This window comes from Trichoderma harzianum (assembly GCF_003025095.1).
Source record: "Trichoderma harzianum CBS 226.95 unplaced genomic scaffold M431scaffold_7, whole genome shotgun sequence".
Taxonomy (NCBI): Eukaryota; Fungi; Ascomycota; class Sordariomycetes; order Hypocreales; family Hypocreaceae; genus Trichoderma; species Trichoderma harzianum.
In genome coordinates this window covers 266,552-281,613 of record NW_020209255.1, presented here as the reverse complement: position 1 = coordinate 281,613, position 15,062 = coordinate 266,552, and the positions used below count along the sequence as shown (strand labels likewise).

Sequence of the window (15,062 nt, the reverse complement as noted above, 5' to 3'; positions counted from 1 at the left end):
ATAATCCACCGAGAAGTTGAATTCTCTGCCAAGGCCAGGATTCCAGACTATTTCTTGCTGCCAGAACCATCATACATAGTGCTTCTCCCTCCCACGACTGCTTGGAATGAAGGCTCGTCAAACGCCATCTTTCCATACTCTTTCAAGGAATCGGGAACAACGGAATCGCGGCCCACGTCCTGAAGGCGAAGAATCATAACAACCAAGTGGGCGTCAAGTTCCGTCGGTCGCTGCTGGCCAAAAAGCCATGGGCCATCGCTAGGGTTTAGCAGCGTAGCGGCCTCTTCCAAGTACGCCTGTGCCTTGTCTAACTCTGCTTGTGTCTTCTCAGGGGTGAGGGCATTGACCTTGTCCCGACGCAGGCTATAAATATCACCCGGTTAATAATTTGTCAACCATGTTAGATGGTACTTGATTCTTACATTTCAAGCTTGTACTCCAATGCCTTTCTATACCTAAGACTTATGGACTTGTCTTCAAGGCGCTTCAAGGCAGCATCGGCAAACCCGGAAGCAAGCTTCGGACTACCCTTGAAAGAGAGTGTAAAGAAATTCATCTCATGCATCTTGTGCACCATCTCGTGGATTTTAGCCGCATGATTAGGGGGTAAAAGCCCCGGATATCTTGCAGCAATGTACTCGGAGATTGCAGTTGTTTGAGACATGGGGAAATCGAAAGCAACATCGCTTCCGAGAACCGGAACCTAATGAAATCCCCAGTCAGTGGTGCCTTCTCTAACGATCTTAGTGGAAATATACTTGGCCATTTTTGTTGACGTCGCAGAGATACCATTCGCTGAACTGTTCTTCCTGGAAGATGTCGATCTCCTTCAAGCCGATATCCATCCGGGATGATTCGTCCTTAGGCTCACCGCGAATGTCAACCAGCCACCGCATCATCAATGAGCAAATCGAGAAACGATTGTAATAAAGTGTGTATGGGACACCATTCTCAGATTTGGTTGCCATGTTGGATTACTTAGAAATTGGAGATGTGTATGCAAAGGGTTCTAAGCTGGATCGATTGATTCTAGATGACTTCTGATAGCGATACATGCGTTGATGATTCACTTATATTTGCTTTCGCGCTTTGTGTATACTCAGAGGTATTCGCTCCTATTCCAAGGCGGCGTCGGAACTATTCCGCATGCGTTATACTAGAAACTATTGCCTCCAGTCCGCGAGGACTTCCAAGGTTGACTTATTCATCAAGCAACAAACGTATTACACGTCTATCGTAATGGATGCGCAATTATACACAAGATTTATTAATATTATTTCACAGCTTCGCGAACAGTCCTCGCTCCTTTCATGCATGTTTCGGAATCGGAAGGTTCCAAAGCTCGCTTCCGCCACCTAATGGAGAAGTGACTGAAGTATGACACATTAAATGACTTCACTGCCGCTCGGACGCAGCTTTTCATTGGGCTGGGGCAATACTACTGGTCACCCTTGTAGATGCTACCCCGGTGATTGGCGCTCAACTACCGCTCCGTTGCAGGCATACCAACCTGTGGAGACTTGTCCCCAAGATACGACAACGTCTCTCGGAAACAGTATGTATGTGTTTGAAGCTTTTGAATGGAATTTGGTATGATTCGGAATGTAAATAATCGCATGGGTTGATTTGTGGCATATAATAGACAAGAAGAAACATTTGTTGTAGAGTTGCGTGAAGAAATACAATCTTTCCTACCCACCACTCGAAACTCCTTCTAAAGACTAAATGTCTTGAGCACAATGGCTTCCTATAGCACTACCTTGCTTCCACTCGTGTTGTTGTCTTGTAGCCTGGTCTGGCTGCTGCTTTGGATCTTTGTTCATCCTTTACGAAAGATTCCTGGTCCTTTTTGGGCTCGCAGGACTTCTTTATGGAAGGTGTATCATGTTTACAGGCGAGACTTGGCGTTTGCTATACAGAGGGCACACGAGAAGTATGGCCCTGTAATTCGAATCGGTCCCAATCATGTCAATTTCCAAACTCGAGATGCCATCGGCCCCATTTACAAAGCCGGGAGTTCTATGCCTAAGACAAAATTCTATGATGCGTTCACAGCACTGCATCCCAATCTTTTCAGTACTCGTGACGAAGAGGTGAGAACTCTTGTTAATTTGGATGCAACATAGAGGACACTAATGAGTGTATACCTAGTTTCACAAGATGCGAAGGCGTCAGATGTCGCACAGTTTCTCTATGGCAACGCTGCTCAAGTTTGAGGGCAGATTTGGAAAGCATTTACACCGCTTGTTCGCTAATATCGAGCAGCAGCCAGAGGGGCAAGTATTTGATCTAAAGGAGAGTGTGGCACGCTATGCATACGACGTCATAAGTGACCTAGCATTCGAAAAGGATCTAAACACGCAGAGCAACCCAGAGGCCAATGAGCTGCCACCAATTCCTGACCATATCCTCATTGGCACAATGTATGGCATGGTAGCGTCTCTACTTCCTTACAGCATACGAATTGGAAACAAACTACCTATTCCGAGCCTTCAAAAGCTGCTTCAGTCGCGAAAACTGCTTAGTCAGAAAGCTTCTGAGTACGTCAATGATGCCATTGAGGATCACAAGGCAGGAGAGAAAGAAACCCTGCTGGACAATCTTCTAGAGGCAAAAGATCCCTCAACAGGAGCACCATTGACGCCAGCAGAGGTCAGCTCAGAGGCCTTTGCCTTTCTGTATGTTGCAGAGAACCCTGATAACGAAAATTCAACTAATGGAAGAATACAGGGTTGCAGGAGCACATACCACATCTGCCACGTTGGGTCTTCTATTCTATCACCTCCTCCATAACCGATACGCCGCCGAGAAACTCACGGAAGAGCTCAACGCGAATGTACCCTTATACAATGAAGGCGGGAAAGAAGTTTCATATTCGGGACTCGAAAGCAAACTACCGTATACCATGGCATGCATCAAGGAGAGCTTCCGGATCACACCAGTCTTTACAATGCCCTTACCTCGTCTCGTTACTGACCCCAATGGTGTTGACATCAACGGTTTCCATATTCCACAGGGGGTAAGGCTATAGTTAGAAAGGAACATTATACGATACATACTGACGTACTGCAGACCGCCGTTTCAATGATATCACAAGCTCTACATCATGATCCGCAATTCTGGGGCGGTGACCATGATCAATACATTCCTGAAAGATGGCTTGAAGATGCCATTTCATTCAATGAGATAATGCCTTTTGGCATCGGACACCGGGCTTGCATTGGCAGAAACATTGCAAGCATCAATATTCTCAAAGTCCTTTGTGCTCTTTGGCGCAATTTCGAGATTATTCCAGTTGACAAATACGAAAAGTTGGAGATAAATAGCCTGGGTGTTGATGAGAAGAAAGGGCCGCTCTTGTGTACAGCACGAAAGCGACAGATGTAGTGTTATGGCCCATACAAGGCTACCTCATAGTCATAAAAATAAAACAATATAATCCCCAGTAGCGTATCGGATTAAAATATTATATATACTTGTAATTGAAGCATTTCATTCATCAATCCCATTAAAGACAGAATCAGGGCCAAACATTATATCGAATGCTGAGTAGATCTTGCTCGCTGAGGTAGGTCCCTCATCATCATTCTCACTGACAGGGAACCCAAGTGCCGTAACACTTGGTGACAAGCCAGCGAGTCCCTGCTCCCAATGGCTTGTGTGTCTTTCCCATGTTTCGTTAATGCTCATTGTTTCTGATGTACCTGAGACCTCCTCAATGTTGCCGGGAGCGACGGGGGCCAAGAAACCCAGGAGATTCAAGCGGGATGCAAGATCGCTGACACGGTTCCACAGATGTTTTGACTGGCGTGATAGCTCCGCTCGATTTCGAAGCAAATTGAGGCAAAGGATCGCACTTTGCTGGGCCCTCAGGCACGTTTCCGGGTCCAACGGACTCTGCGCCGAAATTGGAAATAAGGAGCCTTGTAACATGGCAAGGAACGAGATGCCCATCGACGAGACAAGAAAGTAGTTCGACTCGGATTTAGTAGCCTGGTAAGCCTCTGGAGAGCCATCAATGGTAGCCAAAATACAGGTAGTATCAGCAGCCACATCCATGCATACGGACCACAGGTCGGCTGGGACCATGCCAAGAAATTCTCTTTCGAAGAACATAAATCTCGTTACTACAAAGTGCAAATTGTTTGCCCGTAATCGAAGGATTGCGTCCAGTTGAGTATTCCACTGATCTGCCCTCTTGCTAGTGGATTTGAACTGGAATTGGGTACTGATCGCTTTCCGCCATTCGCTAAGGCGATACTGGAAATATGTATATGCATCTTGGCAGTCTCCGGACATCACTTGGGTGTTTGGTTCATCACAAGACAATGTTTCACATGCTTTTGCACCAATCCGAGCGTAATGAATCATGGCTTCCAAATATGGAGCGTTGACCTAAAGACCAACATGTCAGCGGAGCCAATTGCTCATGGGTGGTTAGGAAGTCTACCGGTTTTGGAAGAGTTGGGTCCATGAAAAAGTCTTGCATGGTCGTAGAGAGTCCCAGGGCGTACCTCAGCTGTTGCTCAAGTACAAAGACGGCCCACATTGTGTTGAGTGCCTGGGCATGTGCCTTTTGATCGGGAAAGGACCGATCCAGCACGATCCTTCGATTCAATCCCAGCTCCAGGATAATTCTTACAACGTTCCTTATGAAACGCCAAGCTTTTCGCCACTTATGGGTGTAATAGTAGTAAAGACTCTAGATGAATATGTTAGTTGACGTTAGAATTGGTGTTACTGAATGAATTAGCGGTCACACACCACGAGTACCAAGAGTACTAACCCTTGAAGATCAACTCTCGTATTCCACACCATGTACTGAACATCTGGTAACACATGATCGTGGAGGGCCTGCATTAGTTCTGAAGAATCCTCGTTCTCATCAGTCAAAGCAATAGCGACCATCATCTCGACGATGCCTATCTGGCTTCGATTCCGCCGAGAAAGGCTCTCTGTATTGGTCTTATCAGCCGAACGGTTGGCCCACACATTTTCGACTAATTGCTCTGGATGCGTTGCATCTACCACCGGATACATCATCCCGGCGATGTCTTGATATTTCTGTATCAGGCGAATGACTTCTGCACTTTTGAGGGTTTCGAGCACATATGTGGGAGCTTTGGGAGACACACTATCCGCAGTTGGACTCAACGAGTTGATGTCGGCATCTTCACCATCCCACGCCTCAATATCAGCTGCCCCTCCATCCAAAATCTGGTCATGTAAAATTGAGAAGGATGAAGAAGAACCGGCCTTGGTCCCATCTTGTATTTGGGCATTTTCGGTGTGAATCTCCAAGGCCCTGAGTTTCACATCAATTACGTGCAAACAGAAAAAGGCGCTCGTCGCGCTTTGGATTAATGGAAGCGGTGCTTCGCAGCATGAGAACAAGTTTCTTGGTGATCTGGAGCGGCCGTTTTGGAAGCGATATGGCTGGTGTATGTTGGAGATGTGCTTGAGTAATGTATCAAGCTTGTTATTCTGCTGCTGCAGTAGAGACTTGAGGCTCTGTTCTTCAGTCGAATCAATTTTACTGAGTTTATTAGTGCCGAAAATTAGTACATTGAATATTTATGATATACTTAGACTGGTTCTGATGTTGAGTTGTCGGTTCCCGGGGGGATTGCTGAGACCGGTAAGAGCAGGACTCAGGATCCCTCGGAATGCAGTAAGAACATGGCGATTTCCCGTTGCAACGAACTTTAGCAGTCCTGCAGCGATTGCAGGCATTTGGGACGTATCGATCGCGTTTCCTAGCCGTAGAAATCTTCGGCATGTTGGCAGATACAGTAGTTGGAATGGCGATGGTTTGTCACAAACTCCCTTTTGGTAAGAATTAAGGAGGCGCTGAGATCGGAATCGCTCCCAATCTCGCTTTTTGTACTCTGTCCGATGTACCGACATATGCGGGGGATCGCCAAAGCTAAGGGGTAACTGACGTTGGTGGGAAATACTACCGTAGCCCAGCGCTTATAAAGCATTTACTAAGTGTGTCACAGGCCTGGACGCGGGAAGAGAGCATCTGGGTTTCATCCAGTCTGTGCAGCTTAAATAAGCAATACTGGTAATAAAATAAATTTTTCCTTCTACTGAAAGAAGGTTAGAAGTACATATGTTTGTATTGTGTATTTGACTATAAGCTTACACTTGATTCATCATCAAATCTCAACTATCAAAAGCTGGGTATATAAGTCTATGTTCCTACACTCATTTGTGAATAAGATTGGATCAGCTTGTCATTCTACCGGTTAGTAATAAAAGCGCCAGTTTGCCAACGTGGCCGATCATTAACATAACCTTAATTACTGGATTGTGTCCTGAGAACACCCTAGTAGTACCAACTTGAAGGTAAGAGTCGTTCGGCGTACGTACAGAGTACCTGCTATAGATAACTGTTTTTCAAAGGTCTGTATCTCTTTAGGCATTTTGATGACAACGGAAAGGCGCATCTTCGAACTGAGTCGACAAGCACAAAAGACAGTACAAAAGCTCTAGCTTGTCTAACCGCTATAAGAACCACCGCATGAGAACAAGTCAAAGAGCCATTTGATGTAGTTTCTATAGCCTCATGCCTCCAAAAATAAAGTCGATGTCTCAAATAACGTTCATTTTCAACTGGATACCTTGTCTTGTTTTTTATCTGCTATGAAGAAACGGTTCTTCTTCTACCTAGGTATATTAGAGAGTCGGGCCAGACTCGGCTTAGTCACCAGCCCTGCCTGTTAATTGAACACCGGGGCCGGTTACATCTCCCTGTCAAAATGTTCCTCATGAAGGGCCCAGGAGTAGATCTAAAACAAGAGACAATTGCTCCAATTATGGTTTCAGCGGGTGCTTTTGGTGAATGAGGTTCGATGCATTAAGCTTCTTTTCCTTTCTGCTTTCCTCACCGTTCTTTCCCCTCCGTTTTCGCGCCATTCTTTTCTTTTCGCTCCGGTTATAGTAACAGAAAAAACGGTGTTTCGTCTCACGGTATTTCATAGTATCGTTCAATCCCGTCTATCTAAACTCATGCGCGTAATACATAAATGCCGTCTATATTTTCCACAGTGGGTCGGGTCAGGCACCAAGCTATCTCCCACATGTGTACTGGTAAACGTCTCGAAAATACTACGGAGTTACTTGTGGGATATGCTACGCTTATTATTAATGTATCCCTGCTCTGAGACAGATATAACGCGAGATTCTCAGTGGCTAGACGCCAAAATGTCGGTCTAGCTCACCCGAAACTCAGCTTAGAGCATGACAGATCATTGATGACTGGCGGATTTGCTCCGTATCTTCTCCACATTTAAATTGAAGATGGCAACATATCTTCGACCTTTACAATCCGTAGCTTCAAGAGCAGAATCTAGCGTCCTGCCAATTCAATCGGCTTCGTATGGTCCAGTGGCCGATAAACGAGGCCTATGTCGAATAGACGTCCGCGGCCATTCCATTATAGCAGATGCTAACCTGGGCTGGATAGAGGAAGAACCCCTGTGTTGACGGCGGCCTTTTCCCATCTTCGCCGTCTCTCTTGTTCGCCAACTCTCTCTTATTGAGTCATTCATACCTACATATAGGGTCATGAACAACAATGCCCCAAGATAAGCCGAAACAGAAGAAGACCAAGTCCGAGTACGACTTGATGCTCGTCAAGCGGCGGAGATTTCGTCCTGCAAAGGCTTGCTACCCATGCAGGCGGCGCAAAGTCAAATGCAATCTCAGCCAGCCCTGCGAGAGTTGCAATATCCGCGGACACCCTGATCTGTGCGATTACACCACGCCTATACAAGCCAATGCCCAGGATAAAACCAGCAATGCCTCGGAAGCAAGCAAATCGCATCTTGCAAGCGATCACGAAGATGCGGTCGCCACTCCAGCGGAGGACATATCTATAGGCCTTTACGTGGACCCCGTGGCACCGTACGATACAAAACTGCACCTGGGTCCGGATTCACTTCCCAGCCTTCTGGCGAAATATGAGAGCCTCAGCTCTAACCCGCAGCAACAAGAACGGAATTGCTGGCAGGGAGCTGCCTTCAAACCGCCAACGAACCCGCAAACCATCTTCGAATTGCTTTGCCTACAAGATTCTAGTACTATCTCACCATTCACCAATCTATGGAAGCCTGAAGACGGCCCGGAAGTCGTTTATAATGCGCTTCCAGAGGATGAAGCTTTGAGAGGGTGAGCCTCAAAACTACATAATCTCTCTAAAAGAACGATTTAAACTAACAATGAAAGCTATGTTCGCTTCTTCCAATATTCACTTTTACGTATTTTGCCATTTACCATCAACTTCCCTCAATTCGAAGCTGCCCTTTCCGAGTTTCTTCATCAGCGCTCAAAACATCCTGAAGAAGCTCTGCAGAATCCTCCATCTGCCTGCACACTGACTTGGTTTGGACTCTTATTTAGCATTCTTGCATGCGGTGCACAACTTGGGTCTGATCAGGATTCTGAATTGATCAAGGCTCGTGTTTTCGGTGAGTATCCCCGCAGCCGTCTTCTGCCCTTTGATTGGCCATCGACATCAAATTGACATTCGATACGTGTAGCATGTTGTGGGTTCCAGTGCTTAAGGATGAGCAATTCTCTTTCTTTTCCCGATATCCACACCATTCAGGCTCTCATATTGCTTGCCAATTTTTTGCAGAATCAGGCCAATGCTGGAGCGTCTTGGTCAATTCTAGGTAAATATTAAAGCCAATTGCCAATGTTAACCATGTCTTCAACTGGACCAAATCTCATGCTGAACAAACTATTCTCAGGTCTTACTATACGGCTCGCACAGACGCTGGGGCTGCACTGGTCTCCGGACCCAGATACCGTGGATGTGGATCAACGGGACGAGGCTACTGTGAAATATTATATCTGGTACATAAGTGAACTCTCTTTATTGCGACGAAAATTGATGCTAACACCAGTATCAACAACTAGGCGATCACTAATATGGCAGGACACGCTGGTCTCGTTATGTTACGGAAGACCGTCTTGCATCATCGTCATGGACGAAATCCCATCCGAATCGTCGTCATCAGCATTGACACCGCCTCAGACGTACTCTTTCACAACTAGTTGCAATCATCTGTTCATTATCGCAAACAAAATCTGTCAAGCGCTCAACAAGGCAGGTTTCTCTAGGAAGCCGTTATCACCGGGTGAAATACAAGACTTTAAAAAGATCATTGACCGTATCGCCAAACAGTCAACTCCTCACCTTCAGGATGTCAAAAAGTGTCAGAATCACGACGAATGTATCCAGAATAACTTCTTCCGGGAGTTTGTGGACTCAGTCATGCTCTGTCTCTACCGTCCGGCGTTGCTCTCCAATGGCGACGCGTACAACAAAGAACTTTGGGCTCCATATCTACAGCATTGTCGCTCTGTTCTTAACACTTTTCTCGAGCTTCTCAAACTCGATTGCCCTATCAGGCGGTCATGGGTTTTTGTTCATGTCACGCTCAGTTGCGCTTTGACCCTTGGAATTGCTGCCAATGCGCAAAATGACCTTTCCGACAAACTCTTTCTGAAAGGATTTCTCGATACGTTCTCGAAAGCAAATATTTTTGCCAACGTTTCTTCCTACCAAGAAGCGCTGCGATTACTTCGACAGTCAATGAGTACATATGATTAATCCACAAAGACGTCAGGAAACTCATAATAAGCGTCTGATTAAGCACTGAGACGAAGCATTAGGACTGAGATGTCGTCTAATTGCTACCTGCTGTCTCCGCTTGTTGTTGGAGGTATTTTGGCACGCTTTCGCCAGCTCGCCACTTGTACTGGCTTCCTGGATGGTCCTCCGGTAGTCTCTTGGATCCGATGAACACTTCTCTAGCCGTTGCGCCTTCTTTCTCGACACCACTTCGGAATACGCCTCGTCTCCGCAACTCGGGAAGAAGATACTCAATGATATCCTCAAAACTACCCGGGTTTGTGACGTGGGCCAGGTTGAAGCCGTCTACTCCAGACACTTCGATCCACCTCTCCAGCTCATCTGCCACTGTTGTTGGACTACCTACAACCTTTGCCCCGAGGCCGCCAATGCTGAGGTATTCTACAATCCTTCGCTTGGTCCATGGGAGATTGTCGGTTCCTGGGACAGTGTCCGACCATCTCCGAATTATTGACTGCAACCTAGGTGAATCAGTAAAGAGGAAATCTTCGTCATCTGAATAGCCAGAGAGGTCAACTCCAGTCCATCCTCCAAAAAGAGCCAAAGCTCCTTCTTGGTCAGCATATTCAAGATAGCTTTCCTTCTTGGCCTGAGCTTCCTCGTCTGTTGCAGCAACAATAACATTAATTCCCACAATCACTTTGATGTGGCTCGGATCCCTCCCTTCCTTTTGTGCTACGTCACGAATGTTATCCACAGTCTTCTTGACACCTTCAGGTGTCTGGCCACCGACAAAGATGGCTTCTCCGTGCTTTCCTCCGAAGCCGTTGCCCGCCTCAGATACTCCAGCTTGGAAAAGGAACGGAGTGCGCTGCGGAGATGGCTCACAGAAGTGAGGGCCGGGCACCTCAAAGTATTTGCCCTTGTGGTGAATTTGGAGAACGCCGTCGCTGGCAATGTAGTGTCCATGCTCGCGATCTCGAACCACAGCGTCATCTCGGAAGCTTCCCTCCCACAATTTATACAAGACTTCCATATACTCATGTGCAATGGCATATCTTTCGTCGTGGGGGATTTGTTCCTTCAGACCGTGGTTGCGAGCTGCACTGTCGAGATATGATGTGACGATATTCCACGCAACGCGGCCCTCGCTAAGATGGTCCACTGTAGATAGACGGCGAGCAAGCGCATAAGGCTTCTCATATGTCAAGCTAGCAGTGACTCCGAAGATAAGATTCTTGGTCACAGCTGCCATGGCAGGAACCAGATATAGAGGGTCATTGACTGGAAACTGGGCGCCAGATGCCAGAGCTGGCACGACATTTGAAGGGCCCTTGTATACGTCGTAGGGTCCCAGCGTATCAGCGATAAACATGGCATGAAACTCTGCTTTGTCGAGGAGCTGTGCTAATTCTGTCCAGAAAGAGAGCTTTGTGTATTGATCGGTCTTGTTTCTTGGATGTCGCCAGAACCCGGGGGCAAGATGACCCGGAGTGTTCATGACAAAGGCATTCAAGATCATTTGCTTTTTGCTTTGGGCATGCCCATCGGCAGCGGCGCCAGCAGTAGTCGGTATGCTGTCGCCCATTGGTAATTCAGTAATATTGTATAGTAAAAACTTATGAAATGTCAAAAGATTTGTCGTGGGACATGCACTCAGTAGCAGTGCCGCAGCAGCAAGTATGCCTGTTTGGGATGCAAAAGCTTTTATATAAACACCGGAAATAACGCTTCATATGCCTTGACACATTATCCCAACAATTAAAATTATCCTATTGGCTCTATTAAAACATCCTGGATTTCATGGTTATTACAACATCATAGCTTCTTTCAGCTAAAGTTGCGCGAGAGGCAAGGCTGATGTTCTCCATAAAGTCGTCACACTATGCGCAGAGCACGCAATACACACCATGATCTCACATCAACGGCCGATCTCGCATACAAACGGCTATCAGCACCCAGTAAAAGATCGCATTGCAATCAACTATGAAATTTCGTATCATTTAGCCTGATACTGTCACTAATATTCAATTGCTGTCCGCCAGTTGTGCGGCAAGATTCCGGGTCCGTTTGTCGGCCTTTCAGAGGGCCCTATCTCGCTTCACATCAACACCACGGGGCTCTGGGGTAAGCCTTTGGGCACGCTGCTGAGCAATTGCCGAGCCGTTTAACAGTTTGAGGGGATAAAATAACGTCATTACTTCCTAATGCAACGTGCTGAACTTATGGGGCCTTAGTTCCCAGGATTTTCCGACTTCTGGTAGAACGGAGATCGACCGAGATGGACTGCGTGAAGATAAGAAGTCGATAGCGGGCAATGCATGATGGTTTAAAAGAACATGCCTCTGCGCTTGACTCTCTGGGATACCTGATGGGAATTCTTATCAATCGCTGCACTTTGACAAGTCTACTTTATCAGCCAGATAAACTGTTTTGAGTGGCCTTCATCATGTCAGTGCAGCTTGGAGTCTCTGGGGTGCCCGTGATTCCCCAGGGAACGGCGTATGGCCTCCTCATTGGACTCGGAGTGGCCTTTTGCGGTGTCATTCTAGTTGCAATTAAGGTCCAAAGGGCCTATTTATCCGAAGATTCATCAACATCGGAGATGTTCATGGTCGCCAATCGATCAGTAGGGAGAGGTTTAACAGCATCAGCGGTGTTTTCATCATGGATGTGGATTAATGAGACGGTGTTTTCAGCTGCCTTTTGTTACAAATTTGGACTGGCTGTTCCTTTTGTAAGTCGTCTTATGGTGTTAGGAATCTTGATCCAAAAGGCTGACATGTGTTGATTACAGTGGTGGGCTACGGGATTGTGCTTCCAGATTGCCTTGATGGCAGCTCTTGGTGTATTAGCCAAGATTCGAGTGCCGTATGCTCACACGTCATTGGAGATTATCCGCATGCGCTATGGCAAAATCGGACACATCGTGTTTATTATTCTGAACATCACAAATAATGTCTTTGGTTGCGCATCCATGATCCTCACAGGATCACAACTTATATACGGCGTTTCCGGTATGCACTTTGTTGCAGCTACCATTCTTATACCCCTCGGAGGTAAGTGTTGTGTTGTCTAAAATGCCATTACATCATCCCCAAAGGATAATGATAATAACCATAATTGTGAATAGTGGTCCTATATACAGCAGTGGGTGGTCTAAAGGCCACCTTCTTGACTGATTACCTTCATACGGCTGTTGCCTTGATTCTCATCATCTATTTTACTCTGACTACTCTAACTCACGATGCTGTCGGAGGTCTTGGAGGTTTATATGACAAAGTTATGGCAACAGCCTCTGAAAATATTATTGCGAGGAATTACGAAGGATCCTTGCTCACAATGAAATCCCAAGACGCAATCATTTGGGGTTTGATCTTGAAGTTTGGAAACCTCGCTCTCGTCGTCATGGTAAGAGATACAGTTCTACGTCTTTCATGGTTCTCTTGGCTAATTTTTGCTCTCTTCCCATTAGGACACTGCCTTTTGGCAAAAGTCTTTTGCTACTGAAGTCTCGGCTACTGTGCCAGGATATAACATCGCGGCAATCGCTATATTCGGCATTCCTTGGGGCCTTGGCACTGTCATCGGTCTCACTGCAAGGGCCATCCACAACACACCAATATTCCCGACTTACCCCGGCGAGTTCTCTCCGAGCCTGGTAAATGCAGGGTTGGTGATGCCATACACTATCAAGGCTCTTATCGGTGATAAGGGCATTATTGCCTTTTTCGTTCTCTTGTTCATGGCTTTGACCAGCACTGTATCTTCTTCGATGATTGCTGTCAGCAGCATCTTGTCGTTCGATCTTTATAAAACATATATCGACCCAAAGGCGTCAGATAAGAGGCTTATGAAAGTCAGCCACCTTGCTGTCGTTTTTCACACCATCTTCATCACTGGTATCTCGCTGGCGCTTAACTACGGAGGCGCTGACATGACATGGATCGGCTATTTCAGGCCTATTCTCTCTTGCCCGGGGATTATTCCTCTGGGCCTGACCCTTGCCTGGTCGAAGCAGACGCGACTAGCAGCGATTGCGTCGCCTATTCTAGGATTCCTCACAGGCCTCAGCGTCTGGCTGGCCACTGCCAAGTCAATGTATGGCACCATTAATATCGCAACCACGGAAGCGAGTTTCCCAGCCCTCTACGGAGCCATTGCTTCGTTCTTCTCTCCTGCTCTTTACTCGGTCATCATTTCTCTCTACAAACCAGACTCGTTTGACTGGCGACGGTTTCTACTGATCGAGTTGGCGGAAGCTCCAAAGGGCGATGACAGCGAAACATCGTCTCCACCAAGTGATGATGAGAAGGAGACCAAGGCCAATACCGGACCCAATGACTCTCAAAGTAATGGCATCGTGGTTTCTGAATCGCCAAGTGAGAATATTTCTGTAAATGCTTCCTCTGATCCTGAAAAAGCAAAGACCATCAACGTGGGGGAAAAGAGTACGGCGAGCATCTCAACGGAAAGCGAGATTGGCAACATTGATCTCGACAATGTGCGACATCCATTTAGTGAAGAGACTTTGCAAGAGCTTCGCCGATGGTATCGCATAGCTTGGATCTTCTTTGTTGCGGTCGTCCTCATCACTTTCATCGCATGGCCAATGCCCCTGTACCGCAACTACATCTTTACCAAATCTTTCTTTTCAGGCTGGACTACCGTCGCCATAATCTGGCAGTTCTTTGCATTCTTTGCAGTAGTCTTATACCCTTTGTATGATGGAAGGCACGCAATTGTCAAAGCGTCTCGAGGTGTTTGGAGATCAGTTAACGGGAAATTTAACAAGACACAAGCGGATAGCCGGCAATAAAATACTTGATAGATTGGCCAGGAACGGCCTCTTGGAAATAGAACTGATACTAGTGCTTACCTTGCCAGCCAGGATCTGTTCATTTGCCAGTAATCGATATGCATGCTGCGGTTGCCATCAAGGTACTACTTGCATATAGTTATTTTAAACACAATACAGATGCGGCAGGTAGATCATTCGCGCAGGTGGGGCGCCGGTGATCTAGAATTGAGTTGAGTCTAACAGTTTCCCGTAAGGAGTTGATTGCATTACTCGGCGATTGATTCTTCAGGAATATTGCGGACCCTGAATGATAGAGTAATCATGATGCTAGGGTTCATAGCCACTAACCATAGCCTATTTTTCCGTGACTATTTGTAGTCAGAGAACCAGAACAGGACGCATTGTTCAAGTGGTTTTGCCCCATGTAACTCCGGCTTCTACGGAGTAGATAATTACCTACGTCTCATTGATTATCACATCCAAAAAGGGGGTAAATGAGGCGTGAAAGCCAATTGTACATGTATGTCCATGTGTATTCAACTATGTGCATAAGTCGATAAAGTACGTATATACAGCGTGAAAAATATAGAGAGAATCCAAATAAACATCATCGTCCATCAGTCATACGGACCTGCTTGTCAACTTAGAGAGAGA

General features: G+C 46.4%; 6 protein-coding genes across 6 annotated transcripts; 3 read left to right on the top strand and 3 right to left on the bottom strand.

Moving 5' to 3' along the window:
- Window positions 1-5: 5 nt before the first annotated feature.
- M431DRAFT_441420 (hypothetical protein) lies at window positions 6-1,049 on the bottom strand. Its single transcript, XM_024915205.1, has 3 exons — window positions 759-1,049; window positions 423-703; window positions 6-363 (listed from the first exon to the last, which is right to left on the bottom strand). Exons 1-3 carry the CDS (start codon window positions 966-968, stop codon window positions 48-50), a joined length of 807 nt encoding a protein of 268 aa, XP_024773287.1. The 5' UTR covers window positions 969-1,049; the 3' UTR covers window positions 6-47.
- A 690-nt stretch (window positions 1,050-1,739) lies between these two features.
- M431DRAFT_87286 (hypothetical protein) lies at window positions 1,740-3,387 on the top strand (the record flags this gene model as incomplete). Its single annotated transcript, XM_024923783.1, has 4 exons — window positions 1,740-2,093; window positions 2,152-2,678; window positions 2,731-3,019; window positions 3,073-3,387. 4 exons carry the CDS (start codon window positions 1,740-1,742, stop codon window positions 3,385-3,387), a joined length of 1,485 nt encoding a protein of 494 aa, XP_024773286.1.
- Window positions 3,388-3,492: 105 nt separating this feature from the next.
- Window positions 3,493-5,779, bottom strand: M431DRAFT_495570 (hypothetical protein; the record flags this gene model as incomplete). The annotated part of the gene is made up of 4 exons (XM_024917381.1): window positions 3,493-4,395; window positions 4,451-4,702; window positions 4,765-5,536; window positions 5,586-5,779. The coding sequence occupies 4 exons, from the start codon at window positions 5,777-5,779 to the stop codon at window positions 3,493-3,495; spliced, it is 2,121 nt and encodes a 706-aa protein (XP_024773285.1).
- A 1,803-nt stretch (window positions 5,780-7,582) lies between these two features.
- Window positions 7,583-9,625, top strand: M431DRAFT_86825 (hypothetical protein; the record flags this gene model as incomplete). Its single annotated transcript, XM_024923721.1, has 5 exons — window positions 7,583-8,175; window positions 8,233-8,474; window positions 8,547-8,681; window positions 8,760-8,865; window positions 8,929-9,625. 5 exons carry the CDS (start codon window positions 7,583-7,585, stop codon window positions 9,623-9,625), a joined length of 1,773 nt encoding a protein of 590 aa, XP_024773284.1.
- Window positions 9,626-9,654: 29 nt separating this feature from the next.
- On the bottom strand, window positions 9,655-11,244 carry M431DRAFT_508713 (hypothetical protein). Its single transcript, XM_024919154.1, has one exon. It carries the CDS (start codon window positions 11,193-11,195, stop codon window positions 9,702-9,704), a length of 1,494 nt encoding a protein of 497 aa, XP_024773283.1. The 5' UTR covers window positions 11,196-11,244; the 3' UTR covers window positions 9,655-9,701.
- Window positions 11,245-12,056: 812 nt separating this feature from the next.
- M431DRAFT_495566 (hypothetical protein) lies at window positions 12,057-14,426 on the top strand (the record flags this gene model as incomplete). The annotated part of the gene is made up of 4 exons (XM_024917380.1): window positions 12,057-12,344; window positions 12,405-12,666; window positions 12,741-13,018; window positions 13,083-14,426. 4 exons carry the CDS (start codon window positions 12,057-12,059, stop codon window positions 14,424-14,426), a joined length of 2,172 nt encoding a protein of 723 aa, XP_024773282.1.
- Window positions 14,427-15,062: the final 636 nt, after the last annotated feature.